General features: G+C 38.6%; 1 protein-coding gene across 1 annotated transcript in view; it reads left to right on the top strand.

The window, feature by feature from the left end:
* The first annotated feature begins 636 nt into the window (after window positions 1–636).
* PRTG (protogenin) overlaps window positions 637–21,306 on the top strand; it is a 127,491-nt gene continuing 106,821 nt past the window's right edge. Inside the window, exons 1-2 of the mRNA XM_060164427.1 lie at window positions 637–730; window positions 2,948–3,250. Coding sequence (XP_060020410.1) covers window positions 637–730; window positions 2,948–3,250 — 397 coding nt within the window. The remainder of the gene's footprint in view (window positions 731–2,947; window positions 3,251–21,306) is intronic.

Here is a 21,306-nt window from a genome sequence, read left to right as displayed (position 1 = left end):
AAACAAGCCCGGGGGTGGAGGGGAGTGGTCTGGGGCGGGTGGTGGGGGGAAGAGGGGCCCGGGGGCAGGCCAGGCCGGGCCAGGAGGCTCGGCCTTTGTGGCTCTGTCCTCGACGGCGAGGGGGGGGGGCGGGGAGGGGAGCCAGAGGGGGTGGGGAAGCGGGCCGGAGACCCTCAGCCGGGGCTTGACCCCCAGGTGCATTGTCCGGCGGGCCCGCCCCCTCCCCCCGGGGCCGCGACCCGGCCGCCACTGGGCCCCCTCTCAGCGTCTCCCTCCGCGGCCGCGCCGACCTCGCGGTCCCCAGACCAGGGGCCAGATGTAGAAAGTAGTCCCGAGGCCGGCAGCGGCGGCGCTGTCCACTCCACCGCCCCCGCCCTCTCCAGCCGCCGCCTCACTCCGCCCCCGGGCCGGACGCTCGCGCCCCCCGCCTCCTGCGAGCGGGTGTCCGTGCGCCGGCCTTGCCGCGCCCTAAGAGACCAGCCGCCGGCCGCGCCGTGCCACGCCACGCCGGTGCCCGAGCGGGAAGCCCAGGCTGCGCGCGTCCAGCCGCTGCGCGGAGAGCGCCCGGAGGAGGGAGTCGGCAGGCGGACAGCGGCTGCGGGGCGGCCGGGGAGCATGCCCACCCAACCCTGCTGAATGGCGCCTTCCCTGCGACCCCTCGCCCGGCCGCGGCCGCCAGGGATGCTGCTCGGCGCGCTCCTGCTCCTGCCGGTCCTCGGCCCCGTTCCAGGTGGGCGCGCTTTCTTCTGTGCCGGTGGGGCGTGAGAGAGCGCGCGTGGGCAGGGGAAGGAGGCAACCGGGTGTGTGTGTGTTGGGGGGGGCGGCGGGTCCTTCGCGGGGGTGCTGACCCCCAGTCTCTGCCCCCTCCCAGCAGCTAGTCGGGAGCTGCCGCTGGAGCGCGAGGTACCGGCGGGCTCTGCGGGGGCGCGGGTGGCGGTGGGCGCCTCTCGCAGCGCCCGCCCCTCCCCGCTGCGCTCCCCCGGCCGCGCGCTGCGGGCCGGCGCCCGCCGTCCACTCTCGCCCCTTTCTCCTCGCGCCATTGTCCGCGCTCCGGCCGCGTACTCGCCTTCGGGGCCAGCCTGGGCTCCGCGCAGCCCGCCCTCCAGCCGGGGCCGCCGCGGCCGCACGTGGCTTTATTTATATTGTTTCCTTAGTGGCAGCCTCGCGGCGCAGGGGGCGCCGCGTTTCCGCGCGGCTTCCCCTGTTTGCAGTGGGGGCTTCCCCACGTTTTAGGGCGGGGGAGAGAATAGGTGAACTCAGCGCCGAGGTCAGACCCCTAAGTGCCCCCACTTTCCCGGATCCGGATCGAACGAGGAGGAGACGGGAGGGGTGGAATTGGAAAGAGAAGAGGAGTGGAAGTTTTGTGGCCCATTTGTGCCCCGGAGGGGAGGGAGAAGAGTCCCGAAGCTGAGAAGGAAGGTATCTAAGTAGGGTTTATTTCTAACAGCTAGGGATTTGGGGGCAGGGCCTGAGATATGTGCAAATCTGAAGATCCCTCCAAACTCCAGGCTAGCCTTGAGCAAACTTGGATGAACTAATTTTTCTCTTTTTGACGTGTTGCTTTATTCTTAAAGAGTTAAAAATTGTAAAGTGGATGCGGGGTGCGGGGTGCGCGGGGAGAAGAGGTGTTAAGAATTGGTTGTTTTATTTGTTTACAAGTTACAAACCCCAGACTTTCGTGGGTTTTTTGTTTTGTTTGTTTGTTTCCTGGAGGAGTTAGTTTTCTATTAGCAAGAGAAAAGGATCAAAGTCAGATGTGACTCGGAAACACAATGGGCGCCTTCCGGAGTGGTCCTCGCTGCGCGGGGCTTATTAGGGTCGCTCGTGTCGCCCTGGGCATCCATTAGGAGAAGTCGGCAGCCAGGGCGTGGGAGCGTGACTAGTGTGTGAGGTTTGGAGGACCTGCCTTGATGAGAAACAGAGATCAGTCCCGGGGATCATGAATTCAAGACAATCAGAAGGAAGATGAAATGCCCTCCGCCCCTAAACCCCTCATACTCTACTCGGCCCCAATCAATATGCAAGACTTAAGCTAACCTTTGCGCTAAATGCAGGAGGTGACAGGGTATTAGTTGGTCATCGGATGCTTTTTCCTGATGGGGACCCGGGACGATGTGTATGCCTAGCATAAAGCCTTTACTCTGCTCTGATAAAAATGTGTATTGGTTGATTAAGCAATCTCCCATCCCTGTTAGACAGTAAGGACCAATTAGTCACACATTTTTTTTCCAACAGTTGGTAGTTCTAAAAAAAATGAAATAGAAGTTTCCTAATCCGATCACCCACCGAGTACAAGCAGCAAGAGTTAGCAACTTTTCAAAGTCAAATGTTTGTCTTTTAAATACCTACCATACTCTGCAGAAATTAAGTAAATGGGTCTCTTTCAAGGAGCAGAGACGAGAGTCCTTGCTATAAAAGGGCAGATATAAAAGTGCAAACTTGTCATCTGTCACAAAAGATAAACGCACTTCCCAAAGGAGTAGGTACCAGGGGTTTCAAAAACTCTTCAAGGGACAAGGAAATAAACTTGCTTGTTCACAGAGTCGGAATTTTGCTAATGATTTCTTGTAAAATTAGACTTTTACGACTTACTCTGTTCAAGATCTTTTTGACAAGCTTGTAAAAGTAAGCAAACAGCTTGTGCTCAAGAGTTTTCCTGATGATTTTGAAACTCTAGCAAGGTACTTGAGGACAGAATTCTTAAAAGGGGTAAAAGTTATTGAAATCTTCCCTATGCTTTTTAGTATAAGATGTTGTAAAAAGATTTCTCTGATTTGTTGAGGTTAGCTGAAACTTAAATTGGTTTATTAAGGTGTTTGTAAGTTAATTAATATGGTTTGTTAAACTTTGTCTCATTACACTCTGAATATGTGTTTTACAATTGTGTGTTAAGAAATGATTTTACACTTATAATTCTGGGTATGCCTTTCCCCCCTTTTCCTTGTAGGAGTATGGTGCTTTAGCGAACTGTTTTTTATCAAAGAGCCACAGGATATAACTGTCACAAGAAAGGACCCAGTCGTTTTAGATTGCCAGGCTCATGGAGAAGTTCCTATTAAGGTCACTTGGTTGAAAAATGGAGCAAAAGTGTCTGAAAATAAGCGGATCCAGGTTCTGTCCAATGGCTCTTTATATATCAGTGAGGTGGAAGGCAAGCGAGGAGAGCAGTCTGATGAAGGATTTTATCAGTGCTTGGCCATGAACAAACATGGAGCCATTCTTAGTCAAAAAGCTCATCTGACCTTATCAAGTAAGTGTTTAAGTTCTTGGTTGTTTGACGTTTTTCACTGCTACATTTTGATGACTTCTCAATTCATTAGCATGCTAACCTGAAAAATCACACAAACATTAAGAATTTTCCTGGAGACAGTAGTTGATGCTAACTAAGGCATGCAGAAAAATCTGAGGAAAAAAATATCTAAATTCGAATGAGTGATTTAGAACAGAAGTCCCATTAGGTTTAGAACACCAAAACCTGTAGAGGTGGCTTTGTATAAATTTGTTTCAAACTGTGAAAAAAGTTGGATGAAAAGTTTGACCAACACAACAAAAGTTGTTCTAAAATCTCATTTTTGTAAATTAGTAATTAAAATTTGAAAATCACAAGCAACTTTTTCTGCTTCGTAGATGGCCCTTAAGTGCTAAATCTTTCGTATAGCCCAAGCTTCCATTTCTCTGACTGCTTTAAGATCACCCATGTTGCTTTTTAATTGAAAGAGAGGGCATTGGTCAGTAACTCTCAAGCCTTTGAAGTATTCCTAGGCTTTTCCTGCTGGGAGAGAAAGAGATTAAGGCCATTTCCATATTATGCCTAATGGACTTAAACCAGATCTGCCCACTTTTTTCCAGTTGTCATAAAGTTTGCTGTCTAATGATTTCCTTTGTATTAACAACCCAGTCAGATCAACCATTTGTCCAAGTGACCCACTGCTTGGTGGTTGCCCTGGTAACTGTTGAGTGTAAACAGGGGCCTAGGATAGTTAGAGAACTCCTTGTTTTCACTGAGGCTTTCCACCTCTTCAGGTGATCAAATACCCCACACTCAAGATTACAAAAGACAATGTAAATCTTAAGACAAAACAAAACACAGCACAACTGTATTTTAAAAATAGTTTTACAGGCATCCTAGCTACAAGCTTTTGTTAATCCACAAAAGATAGATTTTGCACTATACCTACAAATTGATCATTTACGAGATGAACAATAGGAGGAGGGAGCTCTTGAGATAAAGTCATAATCTTTAAGAAATAGTTTCTTCAGGGTCTCCACAGTTGAAATTCAGCTATTGGTGGGGGTTTCCTAGGTGACTTTATTGTAACAGTCCATGGCCATATTCATGCCATCCTCATTTCAGTAATATATTTTATTTGTACAATAATAATTAATAGTGGAAAATAAATTGCAAGCAAATATATTTTTGTATTGAAAAATGTCAGAAAAGTAGAGGTTTCCAATTCTAGTCCCCCTCCCCCAGAATAGTATAAACCTGAGAGAGTGTCTGATAAACTCCTTTTTTTTTTTGCTGTGATCATTGGCCAATAATCATCTTTTTGTGCTGTTGTTGAGTAGTGGTTTTTCAGTACAGTATTGTTTTCAGGATAGCGTGCTTTTTATGCTTATGTCCTGTTCATTTAATTTTTGTCTAATGTAAAATTGTTCTATAGAGTTGTAATTTTTCTACCTTTTTGGGTTTGTGGAATATTGTGTTTTCATATCCAGGAACTGTAACTTGTATTACCTTGCCAGAGAGGAGAGGGGCAGGATGCAAAGGTGGAGGGGGGCAGATGGGCTTTGAAAGATGAAGCATTTGTCATGACCACACGGTATTTCCAGGACCTCCTTAGAAGCCTGACAATTCTAAGGCACTCAGAAATACTTTGAAAATACACAGAGCTTTCAGTTTTCATAAATAAAGTCTGAACAGTATTAACATAGTAATAGTGAAACAATGTTAATATTGGCTTTTTGAGTAGCGTTAGATTTTGTATCTTTATAAAAATTATTAATGACAAATATTTTATTAGATGTGAATCATTTTGAAGGCTTTTGTGGTGAAGTATTCATATTTTAAGTATCAAAAACTTTCCAGTTAAACTATGTAGAACATTGCTTTGCTGTTAAATATCAACTGTAGTATGTTAGTTATAGGAACCACACTTTTCATATGCACACATTTTATTTAACTTGGAGGAGGTGCTTTGCTAGGAAATTGCATTCAGTATTGTAGATTTAAAATAAGAAATGCATAGTGGGTTTAGATTTTTCTTTAGAAATGAAATTTCTTAGAGATTTGAAATTCACCAAGTTAGTTCTGATATCTGAGAAGCAATGTCCAATGACATTGTCGTCTCAGATGACTTTATTCTGTGTTCAGGGTAAGATGTTATACGTATTAAACAGGAAGAGAATAGGCATGAAGTGGACATTCTGTTTTTGTGGGGTTTTTTTAAAAGGTTAGTTCTCTCCTAGTTAGTGAAAGCAGCAGGGTGCAGGTATGTTCTTTTTATTTTCTGGTCAAGGATTTTGTCAGCAAACATATCTTTTAGTTCTGAAGTGTAATAAGTAGATCTGCACCTGGAAATCTAAAACTTTAATCTGTGCAAGTTTTAGATTTTTAACACAGGCAATCAAGTCTTGGTTTCTAAACTTAGGAACTAGAAGCTGAAAGTTGCACTCTAGGCAAGAATTCCATTATTCATGTGTAAATTAGGAATTCACAGGGTTAAAAGGTTAGAAACTGGCCAGGATGAGGTTTACCCTTGTGATAAAGAGCAGATGACCCTCATTCATTGGCCGAAGCTTTCATGTAGCTCTTCTGCAAAGTTAGTTATTGCCATGAATTGTTCTTGAGGAATGCAGAAATTCAAATGTGAACAGGCCTTTCCTTAAGTGTCACTATGGAGCCTTATCTCCCAGGCACATCAGAGCTGGCTGTGGGGACAAGGTTCCTCCCCAAAGGCCTGGAGGCTTTGCTTTCCTGTTGTTCATCCAAGCACAAAAGGATTTGTCTAACTTAGTTTTTCTAAGGCATCCCATTTTTAAAGGAAAGTATAGGGTTAAAGTAATATTTAGTTTTTTTAAAAAAGTTAATCCTTTTTATTGATAGCCATTTTACATTTTCATGTAATGGAATAGAAAAGGGAGTAATGTGGGAGGCTCTTTTTCTAGTTGTATACAATAGTAAGAACAGAATATTAAACCATTTCCCATACATTTCAGTATTTTTAACTGAGAATCAAATTTTCACTTTCATAGGTGCTAAGTCTTCACTACATAAATAATCTAATTTAAATATTTTAGGAGTGAGAAGTAATCTATGACATCTTGACATTTCTTGCATTCTAAGTGTTGAAGTAAGATAAATTTCATAGGAAAGCATTAGTGTGGTAAAACGGTCTCATATTTCAACAAGTTTAAATTAAGATGAGACATTTGAGGGAAGTAAAGGAGGAGGCAGGTTGTGTTGTGTGATGTGTAGAAGACTGGCCAGTAAGCTAGTGATTGAACAGGAAGCTGGTTGTTTATTTCCTTTCCATAAAAGGTGGAAATTGAAGTCTTAGGATAGAGGGAAAGGGAACATAAAGCTGGCTTATATTTGTTGGGTTTTTCAGGACTGTTTGCTTGGGTGCAAAATAATTTTTTAAATGAGCATTTGTAGCTGGAAGACCATAGGAATTATTATAACTTTATGATGGATTTTTTTCTCCGAAATTTTGAGATTAGTTTTAGCATCCATAAAATTGTTTTTTTGGGGGGTGTCTATTTCTGTAATTTTATGTAGCAGTATTTGTTTCCTGTAAAAGGATGTAGGTTGTTTTCCATGAATAAAATGTTTATTACTTCAGTTTAAGTTGAGATGAAACTTGAGGTTTTTTGATGAGATTAATGAAAAACTGTTCTGTGAGTGTGGTTCCTAGCTTAAAGAGTAGTACATAAATTATAGCTCAAAGCTCATCTTGAAATGTGAAGTTAAAATATATTGAAAACATTTAGAGTCATGTTCGAAAGAAAAGAGGGTGGGTGGTATACTGAAAAGAGAAAGGTAAGAGCTATGAGACTATTAGCCTAGATTTTGAATTTTATTAATGATCCTGGACCCAAGATGGGCAAGAGTTTGCTTCATTGTCACTTTTTATTGAGATTTGTAGATGCTGTAAAGGACATTGTCTCTTACCTGTGTGCATGTTCACTTCAAATCAAGCTGTTAACAGTTACTTGCCCTAACTTAAGAGTGCTAACACAAAAGTAAAAATTTTTTGATTTTGGAAAAATAAGACAGACGGAGATATTTAGAGAGACCAATCTGCCAACATTGTAGATAAGATTCAGATGGTGCTCTCTGGGTCTAAGAAAAATCATCTTTAAAGAGAAGGGGGTATGGTTCAAAAGTACATATTTAAATTAAAAATTTACTAGCTTAAAATTGCATAAGTTAAATCAGGGAAGTAAAAGCACATGTAGTTCTACAGGCTTATTTACAATGATACTTGGTTCTTAAAGTCTGTCTGCCTAAAAGGTTTATCAGGTACCTGGTGATCTCTGGGTAATGGAACCAGTTTTTCCCACTTTGCACTTGATTAGTGAGGATCATTTCTCATCTGCAGAAACCTGTAACGCTATCTCACTGTTTATCAAAGTTGTTGGATTTTTTATTTTTCAATGAAGCAGGGTCCACTGAGGGGTAGAATTATAATTTGCTTTAAGATGTATAAATGTGTTTCTTTATTTTATTTTTGTCCAGCTTCTTAATGGAATTTTGAAAGGGCATTTGGTATGGCCCTCTTGTGTCAACTAGCTCTGATTATTCTAAAGAAAGGCCCTAACTCTCAGCACTTGTTTGCCCAGGCATTTGTTGTCATTGCTCCTGAATTTAACAGCTGGGCCTATTGATGAAGTCCAGAGCAGTTTAAAAGAATAGCAGAAAACAAATCTCTTAAGCAGGGTGTTAGGTTGAAGGAGTATTTCAGTTCATAAATACATGCATTTGAGGTTACTTTTTTGAAAACCCTAATATTCTTGACTACAATTTTGAGAGATGATTTTTATTTCTCCTAGGCAGAGGTGCTCAGTTAGGGTTGATTACTTTCAGCTTTTAAACTGGCAATTACTATTTTTTTAATGGGGATTTTATTTTTCTTTAATTTTTAAATTTTTAATTTATTTTTGGATGTGTTGGGTCTTTGTTGCTGCATGCGGGCTTCCTCTAGTTGCCGCGAGCAGGGGCTACTCTTCGTTGAGGTGCACGGGCTTCTCATTGCGGTGGCTTCTCTTGTTGTGGAGCACGGGCTCTAGGAGTGCCGGCTTCAGTAGCTGTGGATCACAGGCTCTAGAGCGCAGGCTCAGTAGTTGTGGCGCACGGGCTTAGTTGCTCCGTGGCACATGGGATCTTCCCGGACCAGGGCTTAAACCCGTGTCCCCTGCATTGGCAGGCGGATTCTTACCCACTGCGCCACCAGGGAAGCCCGGCAATTACTATTAATATGAAAATAATAATGTTAAGTCAGGCATTTTGCTGAGGATTATAGTTGAATTTTAAAAACAGCACTGATTATTGATATGTTTTAAGAGAAATTCTAAAAGTTGTACCCCAAATAAAGTTTTTGTTGTCAGGGCTATTTTATTTTTTAATTTATTTTAAAAATATATTAATTTATTTCTTTGGTTGTGCCAGGTCTTAGTTGCAGCACGTGGGATCTCTTAGTCACGGCATGTGGGATCTTAGTTCCCTGACCAGGGATTGAACCTTGGCTCCCTGCATTGGGAGCACAGAGTCTTAATCGCCGGACCACCAGGGAAGTCCCAGTCAGGGCTGTTTTAGTACTTCTGAGAGTTTATAGTGTTCAGACTCTTTATTAAAACATTTTTAAAACTCTCATTTGGTAAAAAATCTTGGTAAATGAGAGGAAGAAGAAGATATGGTTGTAATCATTGAAGCAGTATTGGAAGTTGTCCTAACATGGTAATCTGCACAGAGCAAGTTCACAGTCAACAGTTGACAATGATGTACAAAAAAGGTAAAAATGTTCCAAATTACCTTCAGCAGCTATAATTCTGAAGCCAAGTGAACTGCTTTAGGGATATGTATTGCAGAGGATAAAGGTGTCATCCTCACAAAGGTCTCTGACGCTAATCTGACAAATACTTTCCTGACTTTTACATTCCTTGGTTTTTTTCTTTTTTTAACCTCTGGTTCTCAGAAACTGCTTTTGATGAGCTTTAAAAGCCAAATTCTTATAGACTGAGCAGAAGGCATGAATTTAAAAGGTTTGGGAATTTTTTTTTTAAGTTTCTGGAGGGTTTGCCTTTTTCTTGTGTTCGTATATATATATTTTACAGCTTTAGCGTTTGTAGTGGCTAGATTAATCACGTAACTATTGGAGAATGCAATCACTGTTCAGGGTCCTGGTTTCAAACTTGTATCCTCATTGGATTTGTTGTTAGGACTGATGGAAAGAAAATTTTCTTTAAAATTTTTGCTTTATGAAACTATAGTAAATCCCTGTTTAGAACAGTGTGACCATTTTTTTTAAATGATATTGCTTTATTAGACTACTTTCTCTAAATAAATCATATTCCTTTGGAATAATCCTCCAAAATGACCTTTTTATTGTTTTGTAGTCCTTTTAGTACTACTCAGAATGGATCTTCCACTCCACCAACATTTACCAAATAAGTAAATAAAAAAATAAATTTCTTTTTTTTTTTTTTCGGCTGTGGATTACATTTCTTAGGGTTTCTCAGCCTTGGGGCAATTGACATTTTGGACTAGGTAATTGTTCATTGCAGAGGCTGACTTTTGCAATGTAGCATGTGTAGCAGCATCTCTGGCCTCTATGCACCAGATGCCAATAGCACCCCTTCCTAGTTGTGGTGACCAAAGAATGTATTTTGGGAGGCAAAATCACCCCGGGTTGAGAACCACTGATGTTTCTGAGAGTAGTGCAAAACTTCTTTCCAAGTGTCACTAGGCTATTAGTATTTTAACTGTTTCTGCGTTAACTTGATATTCAACTTTTTTTGGTTTTAGCAGTGTTAAATTTATTGATTGGAGACGACTTACTATTTTTAGGTACTGTCAAGGAAGCTTGATAAAGAAATGTATTTGGATCGTTGTTTGTCTAATTTGGAGTGATGCCTTTCCATCCCTTTTCACACATAGTACATTGAAAACTGCTACTAAGAGTTTACCCTTCTGTAGGTTCATTCATTTTGATTTCAATATTTCAGATCTTTTTGGGGGGATATCTAGTCTAAGAGTAAATGCAAATTTCATTTAACTGTGTTTATGTAGCACCTTTTTTTTCTTGATGTGATGGACACCATAGTTGAAGAGATATGAGAAATCTCCATGTGTGGTTAATGTTAGAGAACATCTTTTGTGATGCTCTGCATGGTGAGAAGTAAAACTGTGTGAGATTAACAGCCCAGAGAATAACATTTGCTGTGTGGTACGTTTTTCATTGGGTGAATGGTTAACCGAAATATTTTCAGCTAATTCAGTGGTACCATAGACTTATTTTGGGCAGAAGCAATTTCACTTCTGCAGATAATTATGTAAAGATGGTAGCATCTTGTGAGGGCATCAAGGGGCGACAGAAAGGAAAAGAATTAGACACTGAAGTATATTAACTAGTACATAGAAAGTCACAGGCAAATTGAGTGGTTATTATTGAAATATTTGTTTTAGATTACTTAGTAGTAGTGGGCAGGGACTTCATAGTTTTTATCTTTCCCAGGATATCACTCTATGTGTGTGCTTCCGTTTTGATTAAGTTGTTTATGCTAGTAAAAGTTATGATTGTTGCTACATGCAGTTAGTCACCCGTAGAGGCCAGTAGCCACTGGTGGCTCAAGTAGGCAAGTTGAGATAGATGAAGGAGGAAGCAGAATATTTTAATGAGTGATTCTAGTGCTGAGCAAGTCTGGCTAAACGTTTTTGGCACCATGTGTTCTATGCCAAAAACGTTACTTGGAGGGGAACAAATCATCAGTTAGTTCAAAATAGAAGAGAAGAATGCACATTTTCATTATATTTGAGGAAAATAGTGTTTGAGTCAAAACAGAATTTTAATATTCCTGAGTGCTTATTTTCCTGTCCTTGTAGTCATTTCATAAAGAAATTATGAAGTTGACAATTTCCAACAGCTGGTAAATACTCTTCATGCTGCTAAATTTTTACTGAGTTGCTGGGAGGGGTGAGGTCGGAAAGCAGAAAGAATGACTAAAAGGCAGAAGAGCCAAGCATTAGTGCCTTCTCCATTGTTGGTGACTTATACGACTTTAGACAAATCACTTCATCATTCTCATCCTTGTCAGATCCTTGTCTTATCTGTAAAAATAGGTACCTGGGGGGAAAAAAGGGAGGGATGGATATTGAGCAACACAGTGCCCTTAGTTTTTTAATTCTGTTATTGTAATTCTAAGTAAATGGCCAATAAATTATATTTTTTGTAAGGCTGAGCCCAATCACATTGCAAGAGAACCATTTAAGTCATTGAGAAAAAATTTTTAAAAGCTAGTCAGTTATTTAACTTGGTACTTTTAAGGATTCATACTCTTGCAGTGGACCTTAGGAAGATCTGCTTTTGGAGATGGGGAGGCCTTAAACCAATACTGATAATTTGAACTAGTACTATTTTTAAGAGTCTAGAAAAATAAATTACTTTGTCTGGGATTGGACAATTCAGAATTGTTGTGCTGCTTTGAAGGTTGATGTAGTGTAGGAGAGGTATAACTTTACGAATATGTATCTGGTTCTGCTAATAATTAATAGTGTATTCTAATGTTTATTGACTCGGTGTTTAAAAAAATAGTGCTGGTTTCATCTTAAGAGAGTTTTGCTAATGTTATTAGTGTTTTAATAGAAATAGATTATACTGGCTTCCCCACTACAACCGCCAATTCCTGTTAAGAATGATAAGGTTTAATTTTTCCTCCAGCTTTCAAACTGAATTAGCTTGAGTCCCTCTGATTGGATTTAAAGTAATTTCGATTAAAGTACTGACCTCAAACTGGACACATAATAACAAGAAAAAAATGCTTTGATGTTGGTATTGCATTTTGGTATTTTTTTAAAAGGGAGTTCACAAATTTTCTTAAATAATTTTATCAGCTAAATGTGTTCACTGTTTTCTTAATAAAAAGAATTCACTTTTTGTATATTTAAGAAAGCCATATTTTCATGCTCTGACTTAGTAATACTTTTAACATAATTTTAACTGAGGGACCAACTTCAGTAAAGCAATAAGATTACCAAAAGTTTCACTGAAAGCAATATGAATGTTATCCCAGTGATGGAATATGATTTCTTCAAAGCCTATAAGTATCTTTACCTGGATGATTTACTGCATTTTTAGAAATCTGTGATAATTAATACTTGAAAGAAAGTACACAGACAGAAGAAACTTTTTGAAATTTAAGTTTAATTTTCAGTCTACCAGTTGTCAACTTGGAAGCTCTGATATGTAAGGAAAAAATTTTACTGCTTAGCACATGGTACAATGAGAAATTATAAGTGGATCCACAGTTGGTCAGTAGAAAGGTGATAATTTTCTTACCATACTAGAATCGACTCCACCATTCTTTTTATTTTTTTAATCGAGATATAGCTAATGTACAATATTATGTAACTTACAGGTGAACAACATAGTGATTCACAAATTTTAAAAGTTATACTCCATTTATAGTTATTATAAAATATTGCCTATATTCCCTGTGTTTACAGTATATCCTTGTAGCTTATTTATTTTATACTTAGTAGTTTGTACCTCTTAATCCCTTACCCCTATTTTACCACTCCCTGCTTCCCTCTCCCCACTGGTAACCACTAGTTCTCTATACCTGTAACACTGTTTCTTTTTGTTATATTCACTAGTTTGTTGTAGTTTTTAGATTCCACAAATAAATGATGTCGTATAGTATTTATCTTTCTCTGACTTATTTCACTTAGCATAATACATCCAAGTCCATCCATGTTGTTGCAAATGGCAAAATTTCATTCTTTTTTATGGATGAGTAGAATTGTACGTATATGTATACCACATATTCTTTATCCATTCATCTGTTGACAGACACTTAGGTTGCCTCCATATCTTGGCTATTGTAAATAATGCTGCTATGAATGTTAGGGTACATCATGTATCTTTTTGAATTAGTGTTTTGGTTTTTTTTGGGGGGGGATATATATACCCAGGAGTAGAATTGCTGGGTCATATGGTTTTTAGTTTTTTGAGAAACCTCCATACTGTTTTCCGTAGTGACTGCACCAATTTACATTCCCACCAGTAGTGTACAACAGTGCCCTTTTCTCCACATCATCACCAACATTGTTCTTTTTGTTCTTTTTGATGATAGCCATTCTGACAGGTGTGTGGTGATAGCTCATTGTGGTTTTAATTTGCATTTCTCTGATGATTAACAATATTGAGCATCTTTTCATGTGCCCGTTAGCCATCTGTATGTCTTCTTTGGAATAATGTCTATTCAGGTCTTTTGCCAATTTTTTAATCAGGTTGGTTTTTTTGATATTAAGTTGTATGAGCTGTTTATATATTTTGGATATTAACCCCTTATCAGTCATATCATTTGTAAATATTTTCTCCCATTCAGTAGGTTACCTTTTCATTTTGTTGATGGTTTCCTTTGCTGCTCAAAAGCTTTTAAGTTTAATTAGATCCCATTTGTTTATTTTTGCTTTTATTTCCTTTGCTTTAGGAGACAGATCCAAAAAACCACTGCTACAGTTTATGTCAGAGTGTTCTGCCTATGTTCTCCTCTAGGAGTTTTATGGTTTCCACTCTACCATTCTTTATCAGAACAGAAGGAAAGTGATTAATCAAAGTTTTTTCCTATTAGACAGCTTTCCAAAGGGGATGACATTTTTAGAAAATAAAAGACAAAGAAAATACATTATTATTTTCCACTGATCTCCAGACTTTTAAAGACTTGCTTAGATACTGGCTATGAACATTTTGAAGAGAGAACCTTAAGATCTGTAAAACTTATCCTGTAGTCAGTAGAGAGTCCTTGCTTCCTAATTTGACTTGCAGTATCATTCTGCCTTTCTCTAACATGAGTAAAGAGCACAATTTGTAGTCTTAGAAATTTCTATTTTGCAAATAATAAAGATGAAGCTGGAAGGAGTTAACTGCCTTATCCAAGGGCACAGCTGCTAGATCTGAGACCAGAGCTCAGGTTTGCTAATTCTTGTCATGAATTTGAAATGCTTAAATGAAGATTTTGTCCTGTTATTGTGTGGAAGTATATCTTATTATATTCAAATATCTCTTCACACCCAGAATATAGAAAAGTGAATGGTAATGGGATTGACCCTGAGGTTAAAGATACTTCTTACATTTCTCTTTTTTTTTTTTTTTTTTTGCGGTACGCGAGCCTCTCACTGTTGTGGCCTCTCCTGTTGCGGAGCACAGGCTCCGGACGCGCAGGCTCAGTGGCCATGGCTCACGGGCCCAGCCGCTCCGCGGCATGTGGAATCTTCCCGGACCAGGGCACGAACCCGTGTCCCCTGCATCAGCAGGCGGGCTCTCAACCACTGTGCCACCAGGGAAGCCCTACATTTCTTCATATTTATGTTAAAAATATTTTATCATTGTGCAACTTACCCTTTACTGTACTTATATAAGGTTTTGATGTTGTTTTTGTTGATGTAATGAAAATCACTAATGTGTTTATATTTTTACTGGTCCTGTAACACTTCATGGAACTTCTTTTCTTGTGGATAACTTCAATGTGGGGAGATTGAGCTCTTTTCCCTTTAGAGGCTCAGTGTTTGTTGATACATCTGTCCAAATGGAAGTTTCATCTAAAGCAGTGATTTTCAGTGTGTCTTTGAAGAACCTCCGATGGAGTGAGACTCTTTTGTAATTAAAAGGTTGTTTTTTTTGTTTTTTTTCTTTTAATGAAAACTACTATTTATTTATTTATTTGTTTGCTTGCTTGCCATGCCGCACAGCTTGCGGGATCTTAGTTCCCTGACCAGGGATCCAACTCAGGCCCTCAGCACTGAAAGGGCAGAGTTGTAACCACTGGGCCACCGGGAATTACCCAAAAGGTTGAGTTTTAAATAAATGGTTGAGCATGTGTCATTATTATCTTATGGGAAGAGGGGCATAGTGACAGCCTATATCTAGCTTGGAAATGGTTTTTATAATGACAGTTTTATTGAGATAGAATTCACATACCACAAAGTTCACCCTCTCAAAGTGTACAAGTCAGTAGGTTTTGTGCATCTGTCACCACTGTCTAATTCTAGATTATATCCATCACCCCAGAAAGAAACCCCACACCTCCCAACTCTCCCCTCCCCTATTCCCTGGAACCACTAATCCAGTTTTTGTCTCTGTAGATTTGCCTTTTCTGGATATATTATAAAAATGGAATCATACAGTATGTGGACTTTTGTGTCTGGCTTCTTTCACTTAGCATAATATTTTCAAGGTTCCTCCATGTTTTAGCATGTGTCAGTACTTCATTCCTTTTTTGGGGCTGAATAAGGATCTGTTGTGTGATATACCATCTAGTCATCTGTTGATGGACACTTAACTTGGATTGTTTCCATCTTTAGGCTATTCTGAATAATTCTGCAATGAACATTGGCACATAAATATTTGTTTGAGTCCCTCTTTTCAGTTCTTTTGGGCATATACCTAGTAGTGGAATTGCTAGGTCATCTGATAATTCTACATTTAACCTTTTGAGGAGACACCAAACATCTTTTTATGTGCATATTGGCCATTTGTATATTTTCTTTGGAGAAATATCTATTCAAGTTTTTGGCCCATTTTAAAAAATTCGTTTGTTGAGTTGTAGGAGTTCTTTATGTATTCCGGACAGTAAACCCTTATAAATTATATGATTTACAAATATTTTCTCCAATTCTGTATTTTTTTCATTTCACTTTCTTGATAATATTCTTTGATGCACAAAAGTTTTTAATTTCGATGAGGTCCAGTTGATTTTTTCTATTGTTGCTTGTGCTTTTGGTGCTATATCTAAGAATCCATTACCACATCCAGCGGTAGGAGTCCAAACTCACACTTTTGCATATGGAAATCCAGTTGTCCTACCACCACTTGTTGAAGAGAATATTGATTCCCCATTGAATAAACTTGACATCCTTGTTGAAATCAATTTGCCATAGGTACATAGGGTGTGTTTCTAAACTCTAAATTCTGTTCCATTGGCCTATATGCCTGTCTTTATGCCAGTACCATGCTATTTTGATTATTGTAGCTTTGTAGTAAGTTTTTAAATCAGGAAATGTAAGTCATCCAATCTTGTTCATCTTTCCTAAGACTGTTTTGGCTATTCATGGCTCTTTGCAATTCCATATGAATTTTAGGATTGGCTTTTCCATTTCTGTTGGGTTGGCCAAAAAGTTCCTTCTGTTTTTAAATAAAAATAAAAGACACATTTTTCATTTTCACCGAGAACTTTATTGAACAAAATATTCACTGTTTTGTTCCACTACCTTCTACCATTTTTCAGGCAACTTCATAATTCCGTCTTCCCAAAACTTTTAATCTTTTTTGAGCAAAGAACTGTTCCAGGTGCCTTTTACAGGGAATTGAAATTTTTTCCATTAACAGAATTTTGTAAAGACTAAAATAAATGGAAATCTGAAGGTGCAATGTCTGGTGAGTATGACAGATGAATCAGAACTTCCCAGCCAAGATGTAACAATTTTTGCCTGGTCATCAAAGAAACATGCAGTCTTGCATTATCCTGATGGAAAATTATACATTTTCTGTTGACTAACTCTGGACACTTTTTGTCGAATGCTGCTTTCAGTTGGTCTAATTGGAAGCAGTACTTGTTGGAATTAATCATTTGGTTTTCTGGAAGGAGCTCATCATAGAGGACTCCCTTCCAATCCCACCATATACACAACATCACCTTCTTTGGATGAAGACCGGCCTTTGTTGTAGTTGGTGGTGGTTCATTTCACTTGCCCCACGATTTCTTCCATTCCACATATTGTACAGTATCCACTTTTCATTGCCTGTCACAATTTGTTTTAAAAACAATGTTTTCATTACGTTTAAGTAGAGAATCGCATATGGAAATACAGTCAAGAAGGTTTTTTTGCTTCACTTATGTGGAACCCAGACATTAAAGCAATTCACATAACCAAGCTGGTGCAGATGATTTTCAGCACTTGATTTGGATATTTGAGTGTGTTGGCTATATTTTGCCTGGTATAATGTTGATTGTTCTCAATTAATGTCTCGATTTGATCTCTATCAACTTCAGCTGGTCCACCCGACCAAAGAGCATTGTCCAGCGAGAAATCTCCAGCATGAAACTTCGCAAACCACTTTTGACATGTTCAGTCACAGCACCTTCTCCATACACTGCACAAATCTTGTTTTGCGTTTCAGTTGCATTTTTACCTTTCTTGAAATAATAAAGCATAATAGGCTGAAAATATTGGTTTTCTCTTCCATCTTCAATATTAAAATGGCTACACAAAAATTCACCAGTTTGGTAAGTCTTTTTTTTTTTTTTTTTTGTGGTACACGGGCCTCTCACTGTTGTGGCCTCTTCCGTTGCGGAGCACAGGCTCCGGACGTGCAGGCTCAGCGGCCATGGCTCATGGGCCCAGCCGCTCCGCGGCATGTGGGATCTTCCCGGACCGGGGCACGAACTCGTGTCCCCTGCATCGGCAGGTGGACTCTCAACCACTGTGCCACCAGGGAAGCCCTGGTAAGTCTTTTTTTAAATGCAAGCTGATATGACAGCTGTCACATACAACCTAACAAAATTGTTTCAAATGAAGTTAAAGACAACTAAGTGCTACTAGAGCTATCTTTCGGAAAACAACCGAACAAACCTTTTGGCCATCCCAATACATAAATGAATGTGGCGTGTTGATATGGATTGCATTAAATATGTAGATTGCTTTGGGTAGTATTGATATATTAACAATATGAAGTCTTCCAGTTCACGAACAGCATATCTTTCTGTTTATTTAGGTCTTTATTTTCTTTCAGCAGTATTTCACAGTTCTCATTGTACAGATATTTCATCTTTTTGGTGAAATTTATTTGTCACTATTTTATTCTTTCAGATGCTTTTGTAAATAGAATAGTTTATTATGGGTGTATATACACACAATGGCTTTATGTGTATCATAAAGCCATTGTGTCAATCTTGTATCCTGAAATTCTTCTGAATTGATTTATTAGCTTTAGTAGCTTTCTTACAGATTCTTTGGAGTCATATATATATACATGTATATATAAAATCATGTCATCTGTGAATGATATAGTTTTACTTATTTTTCTCCATTGGATGTCTTTTATATCTTTTTATTATTTAATTGCCCTGGCTAGAACTTCTATGTTGAATAACCTCTGTTTCCAGTTCTCAGAGCAGAAATATGGCTATTATTACTGCAAGGACTGCAGCATATGATGGGAAAATACTTATGTGTTGTACCTACAGGGTACCAACAAGGTTTACTTCAAGGAGTTTTGCAGAACTTGCAGAAGTCTTATAACCCTTACCAAGTGAAGAATATCACCTATCAAGTAAATCAGATGTTTGCATTTTGTGTCTGAATTCGGTGGCGGTAGAGAGTTTTAGTGTGTTTTCTTGAGTGTATTTTCTAAAAGAGGCTAGGTTCCCAATGACCTTAGGTTTTGATTGCTTTTTAGTAGGAGTTGTAGAAATAATACTCAACTAGGAAATGGGGCTTCAGTGAATGTTTCCTTCTGCCCTTGCAAATCTTGGTCTTATTAACCTCTTTTGAAACTTACCTCACGTGCATTATGAAAGAATATTTGCTTTACCTGCTATTCAGAGTCTACTGTAAATAAAAGAAGCAAACTGAAAAATAGACTACTTTTCTACCAAAAATGTGTGTGTGTGTGTGTGTATGTGTGTGTATGTGTATGTGTATGAGAAGCTTTCTGTCTTTCACCATTGAGTGTGATGTTAGCTGTGGGGTTTTCATAAATGCCCTTTATCATGTTGAGAAAGTTCCCTTCTACTCCTAGGTTTCTGAATGTTTATTCAAGAAAAGATGTTGGATTTTTTCACATGCCTTTTCTGTATCAGTTGAGATCATATAGGTTTTTTTCCTGTGTTCTGTTAACATTATATATTACATTGATTAATTTTCTTCTATTGAACCACTTTTGTGTTAAGATAAATCCTACTTGGTCAGTACAGTCCTTTTAATATGTTGAATTCAGTTTGCTAGTAGTTTGTTGAGATTCTGCATCTATATACATAAGGGTATTGGTCTGTAATTTTCTTTTCTTGTGATGTCTGCCTGGCTTTGGTATTAGAGTTGGCCTCATAGAATGAGTTATGAAGTATTCCTTTCTCTTCTGTTTTTTGGAAGAATTTGGGAAGGATTGGTGTTCATTTTAATTTAAATGTTTGGTAGAATTCACCAATGAAGCCATCTCGTCCTGGACTTTTATTTGTTGAGAGGTTTTTATTACTGATTCAGTCTCTTTGCTTAGTATAAGTCTGTTGTGATTTTCGATTTCTGAGTCATTTAGGTAATTTGTATGTTTTTGGAATTTATCCATTTCATCTAAGTTATCTAATTTGTTGGTGTACAATTATTTATAGTATTCTCTTATAATCTTTTTAAAAAAAATTTTTGTAAGGTCGATAATAATGCTCCTACTTTCATTTCTTATTTTAGTTATTTATGTCTTCTCTCCTTTTTTTTCCTTTGTTAGTCTAACTAAATATTTGTCAATTCTGTTCATCTTTTCAAAGAACCAATTTTTGGCTTTGTTGATATTATATGTGTGTGTGTGTGTGTGTGTGTGTGTGTGTGTGTGTGTATATATATATATGTTTTGCTATCCTGTGTTTCATTGATCTCTACTTCAATCTTTATTATTTTCCTCTTTATACTAGCTAGATTTAGTGTTTACTTTTTTTTCTATTTCCTCAAAGTATAGTTTAGGTTATTATTTTGAAAGCTTTCTTCTTTTTTAATGTACACATTTATAGGTGCATATCTCCCTCTGAGCACTGTCATAAATTTTGGTATGTTTTATTTTCATTTGTCTCAAAATACTTTCTAACTTTTATTTTGGTAATTTCTTCCTTGACCCATTGGTTAAGAATGTGTTGTTTAATTTCCACATATGTGTGTTTTCCAGTTTTCCTTCTGTGCTTTTACTTCTAGCTTCATTCCACTGTGATTGGAGAAAATATTTTGTATCAACTTAATACTTAAAAATGTATTGAGGGCTTCCCTGGTGGCGCAGTGGTTGAGAGTCCGCCTGCCGATGCAGGGGACACGGGTTCGTAACCCAGTCCGGGAAGATCCCACATGCCGCAGAGCAGCTGGGCCTGTGAGCCATGGCCGCTGAGCCTGCGTGTCTGGAGCCTGTGCTCCGCAACGGGAGAGGCCACAACAGTGAGAGGCCTGCGTACCACAAAAAAAAAAAAAGAGACTTGTTTTGTGGCCCAACATATAGCCTATCTTGGAGAATGTCCCATGTGTACTTGAGGAAAATGTATCTTCTACTCTTGTTGGCTAGAGTGTCTTTATATGTCTTATTAGGTCTAGTTGGTTTATAGTGTTCTTTAAATCCTCTATTTCCCTACAGATCTTCTGTCTGGATGTTCTGTCCATTATCGAATGTCTTGTATTGAAGCCTCTAAATGCTATTGTAGAACTCTCTATTTCTCCCTTCAATTCTGTCAGTGTTTGCCTCATATATTTTGGGATTTTGTTGTTCGGTGCACATATATTTATAATTGTTATTTTTCTTGATAAATTGACCTGTTTAGCTGCATATAATGTCCTCCCTTGTCTCTTGTAACAGTTTTTGACTTAAAGTCTATTTTGTCTGATACTAGCATAACCCGTCAGCTCTCTTTTAGTTACCATTTGCATGGAATACCTTAGACCATTTTTTCACTTTCAACCTGTTTGTTTCTTTGGTTGTAAAGTGATTCTCTTGAAGACAGCATATAGTTAATAAATCATTTTTTAATCCATTGCACCAACCTCTGCCTTTTGATGGAGAGTTTAATCCACTTATATTTAATGTAATTACTGATAAAGAAGGATTTCTGCCATTTGATTTTTTTTGTATGTCTTGCATGTTTTTTTGTCCCTCATTTTCTCCACTACTGTATTCTTTTGTGTTTAGTTGATTTTTTCATGGTGAACCATTTTGACTCCCTTCTCATTTCCCTTTGTGTATATTTTTTAGATAGTTCTTTGTGGTTACCATAGGGATTATATTTAACATTCTAAATTTATAACAATCTAGTTTGAATTGATACCATCCTAACTTTAGTAGC

This window comes from Lagenorhynchus albirostris, chromosome 1 (genome assembly GCF_949774975.1).
Source record: "Lagenorhynchus albirostris chromosome 1, mLagAlb1.1, whole genome shotgun sequence".
In the NCBI taxonomy this organism is placed as follows: domain Eukaryota; kingdom Metazoa; phylum Chordata; class Mammalia; order Artiodactyla; family Delphinidae; genus Lagenorhynchus; species Lagenorhynchus albirostris.
The sequence above is the reverse complement of the archived record's forward strand: the minus strand, read 5'-3'. Positions and strand labels throughout refer to the sequence as shown.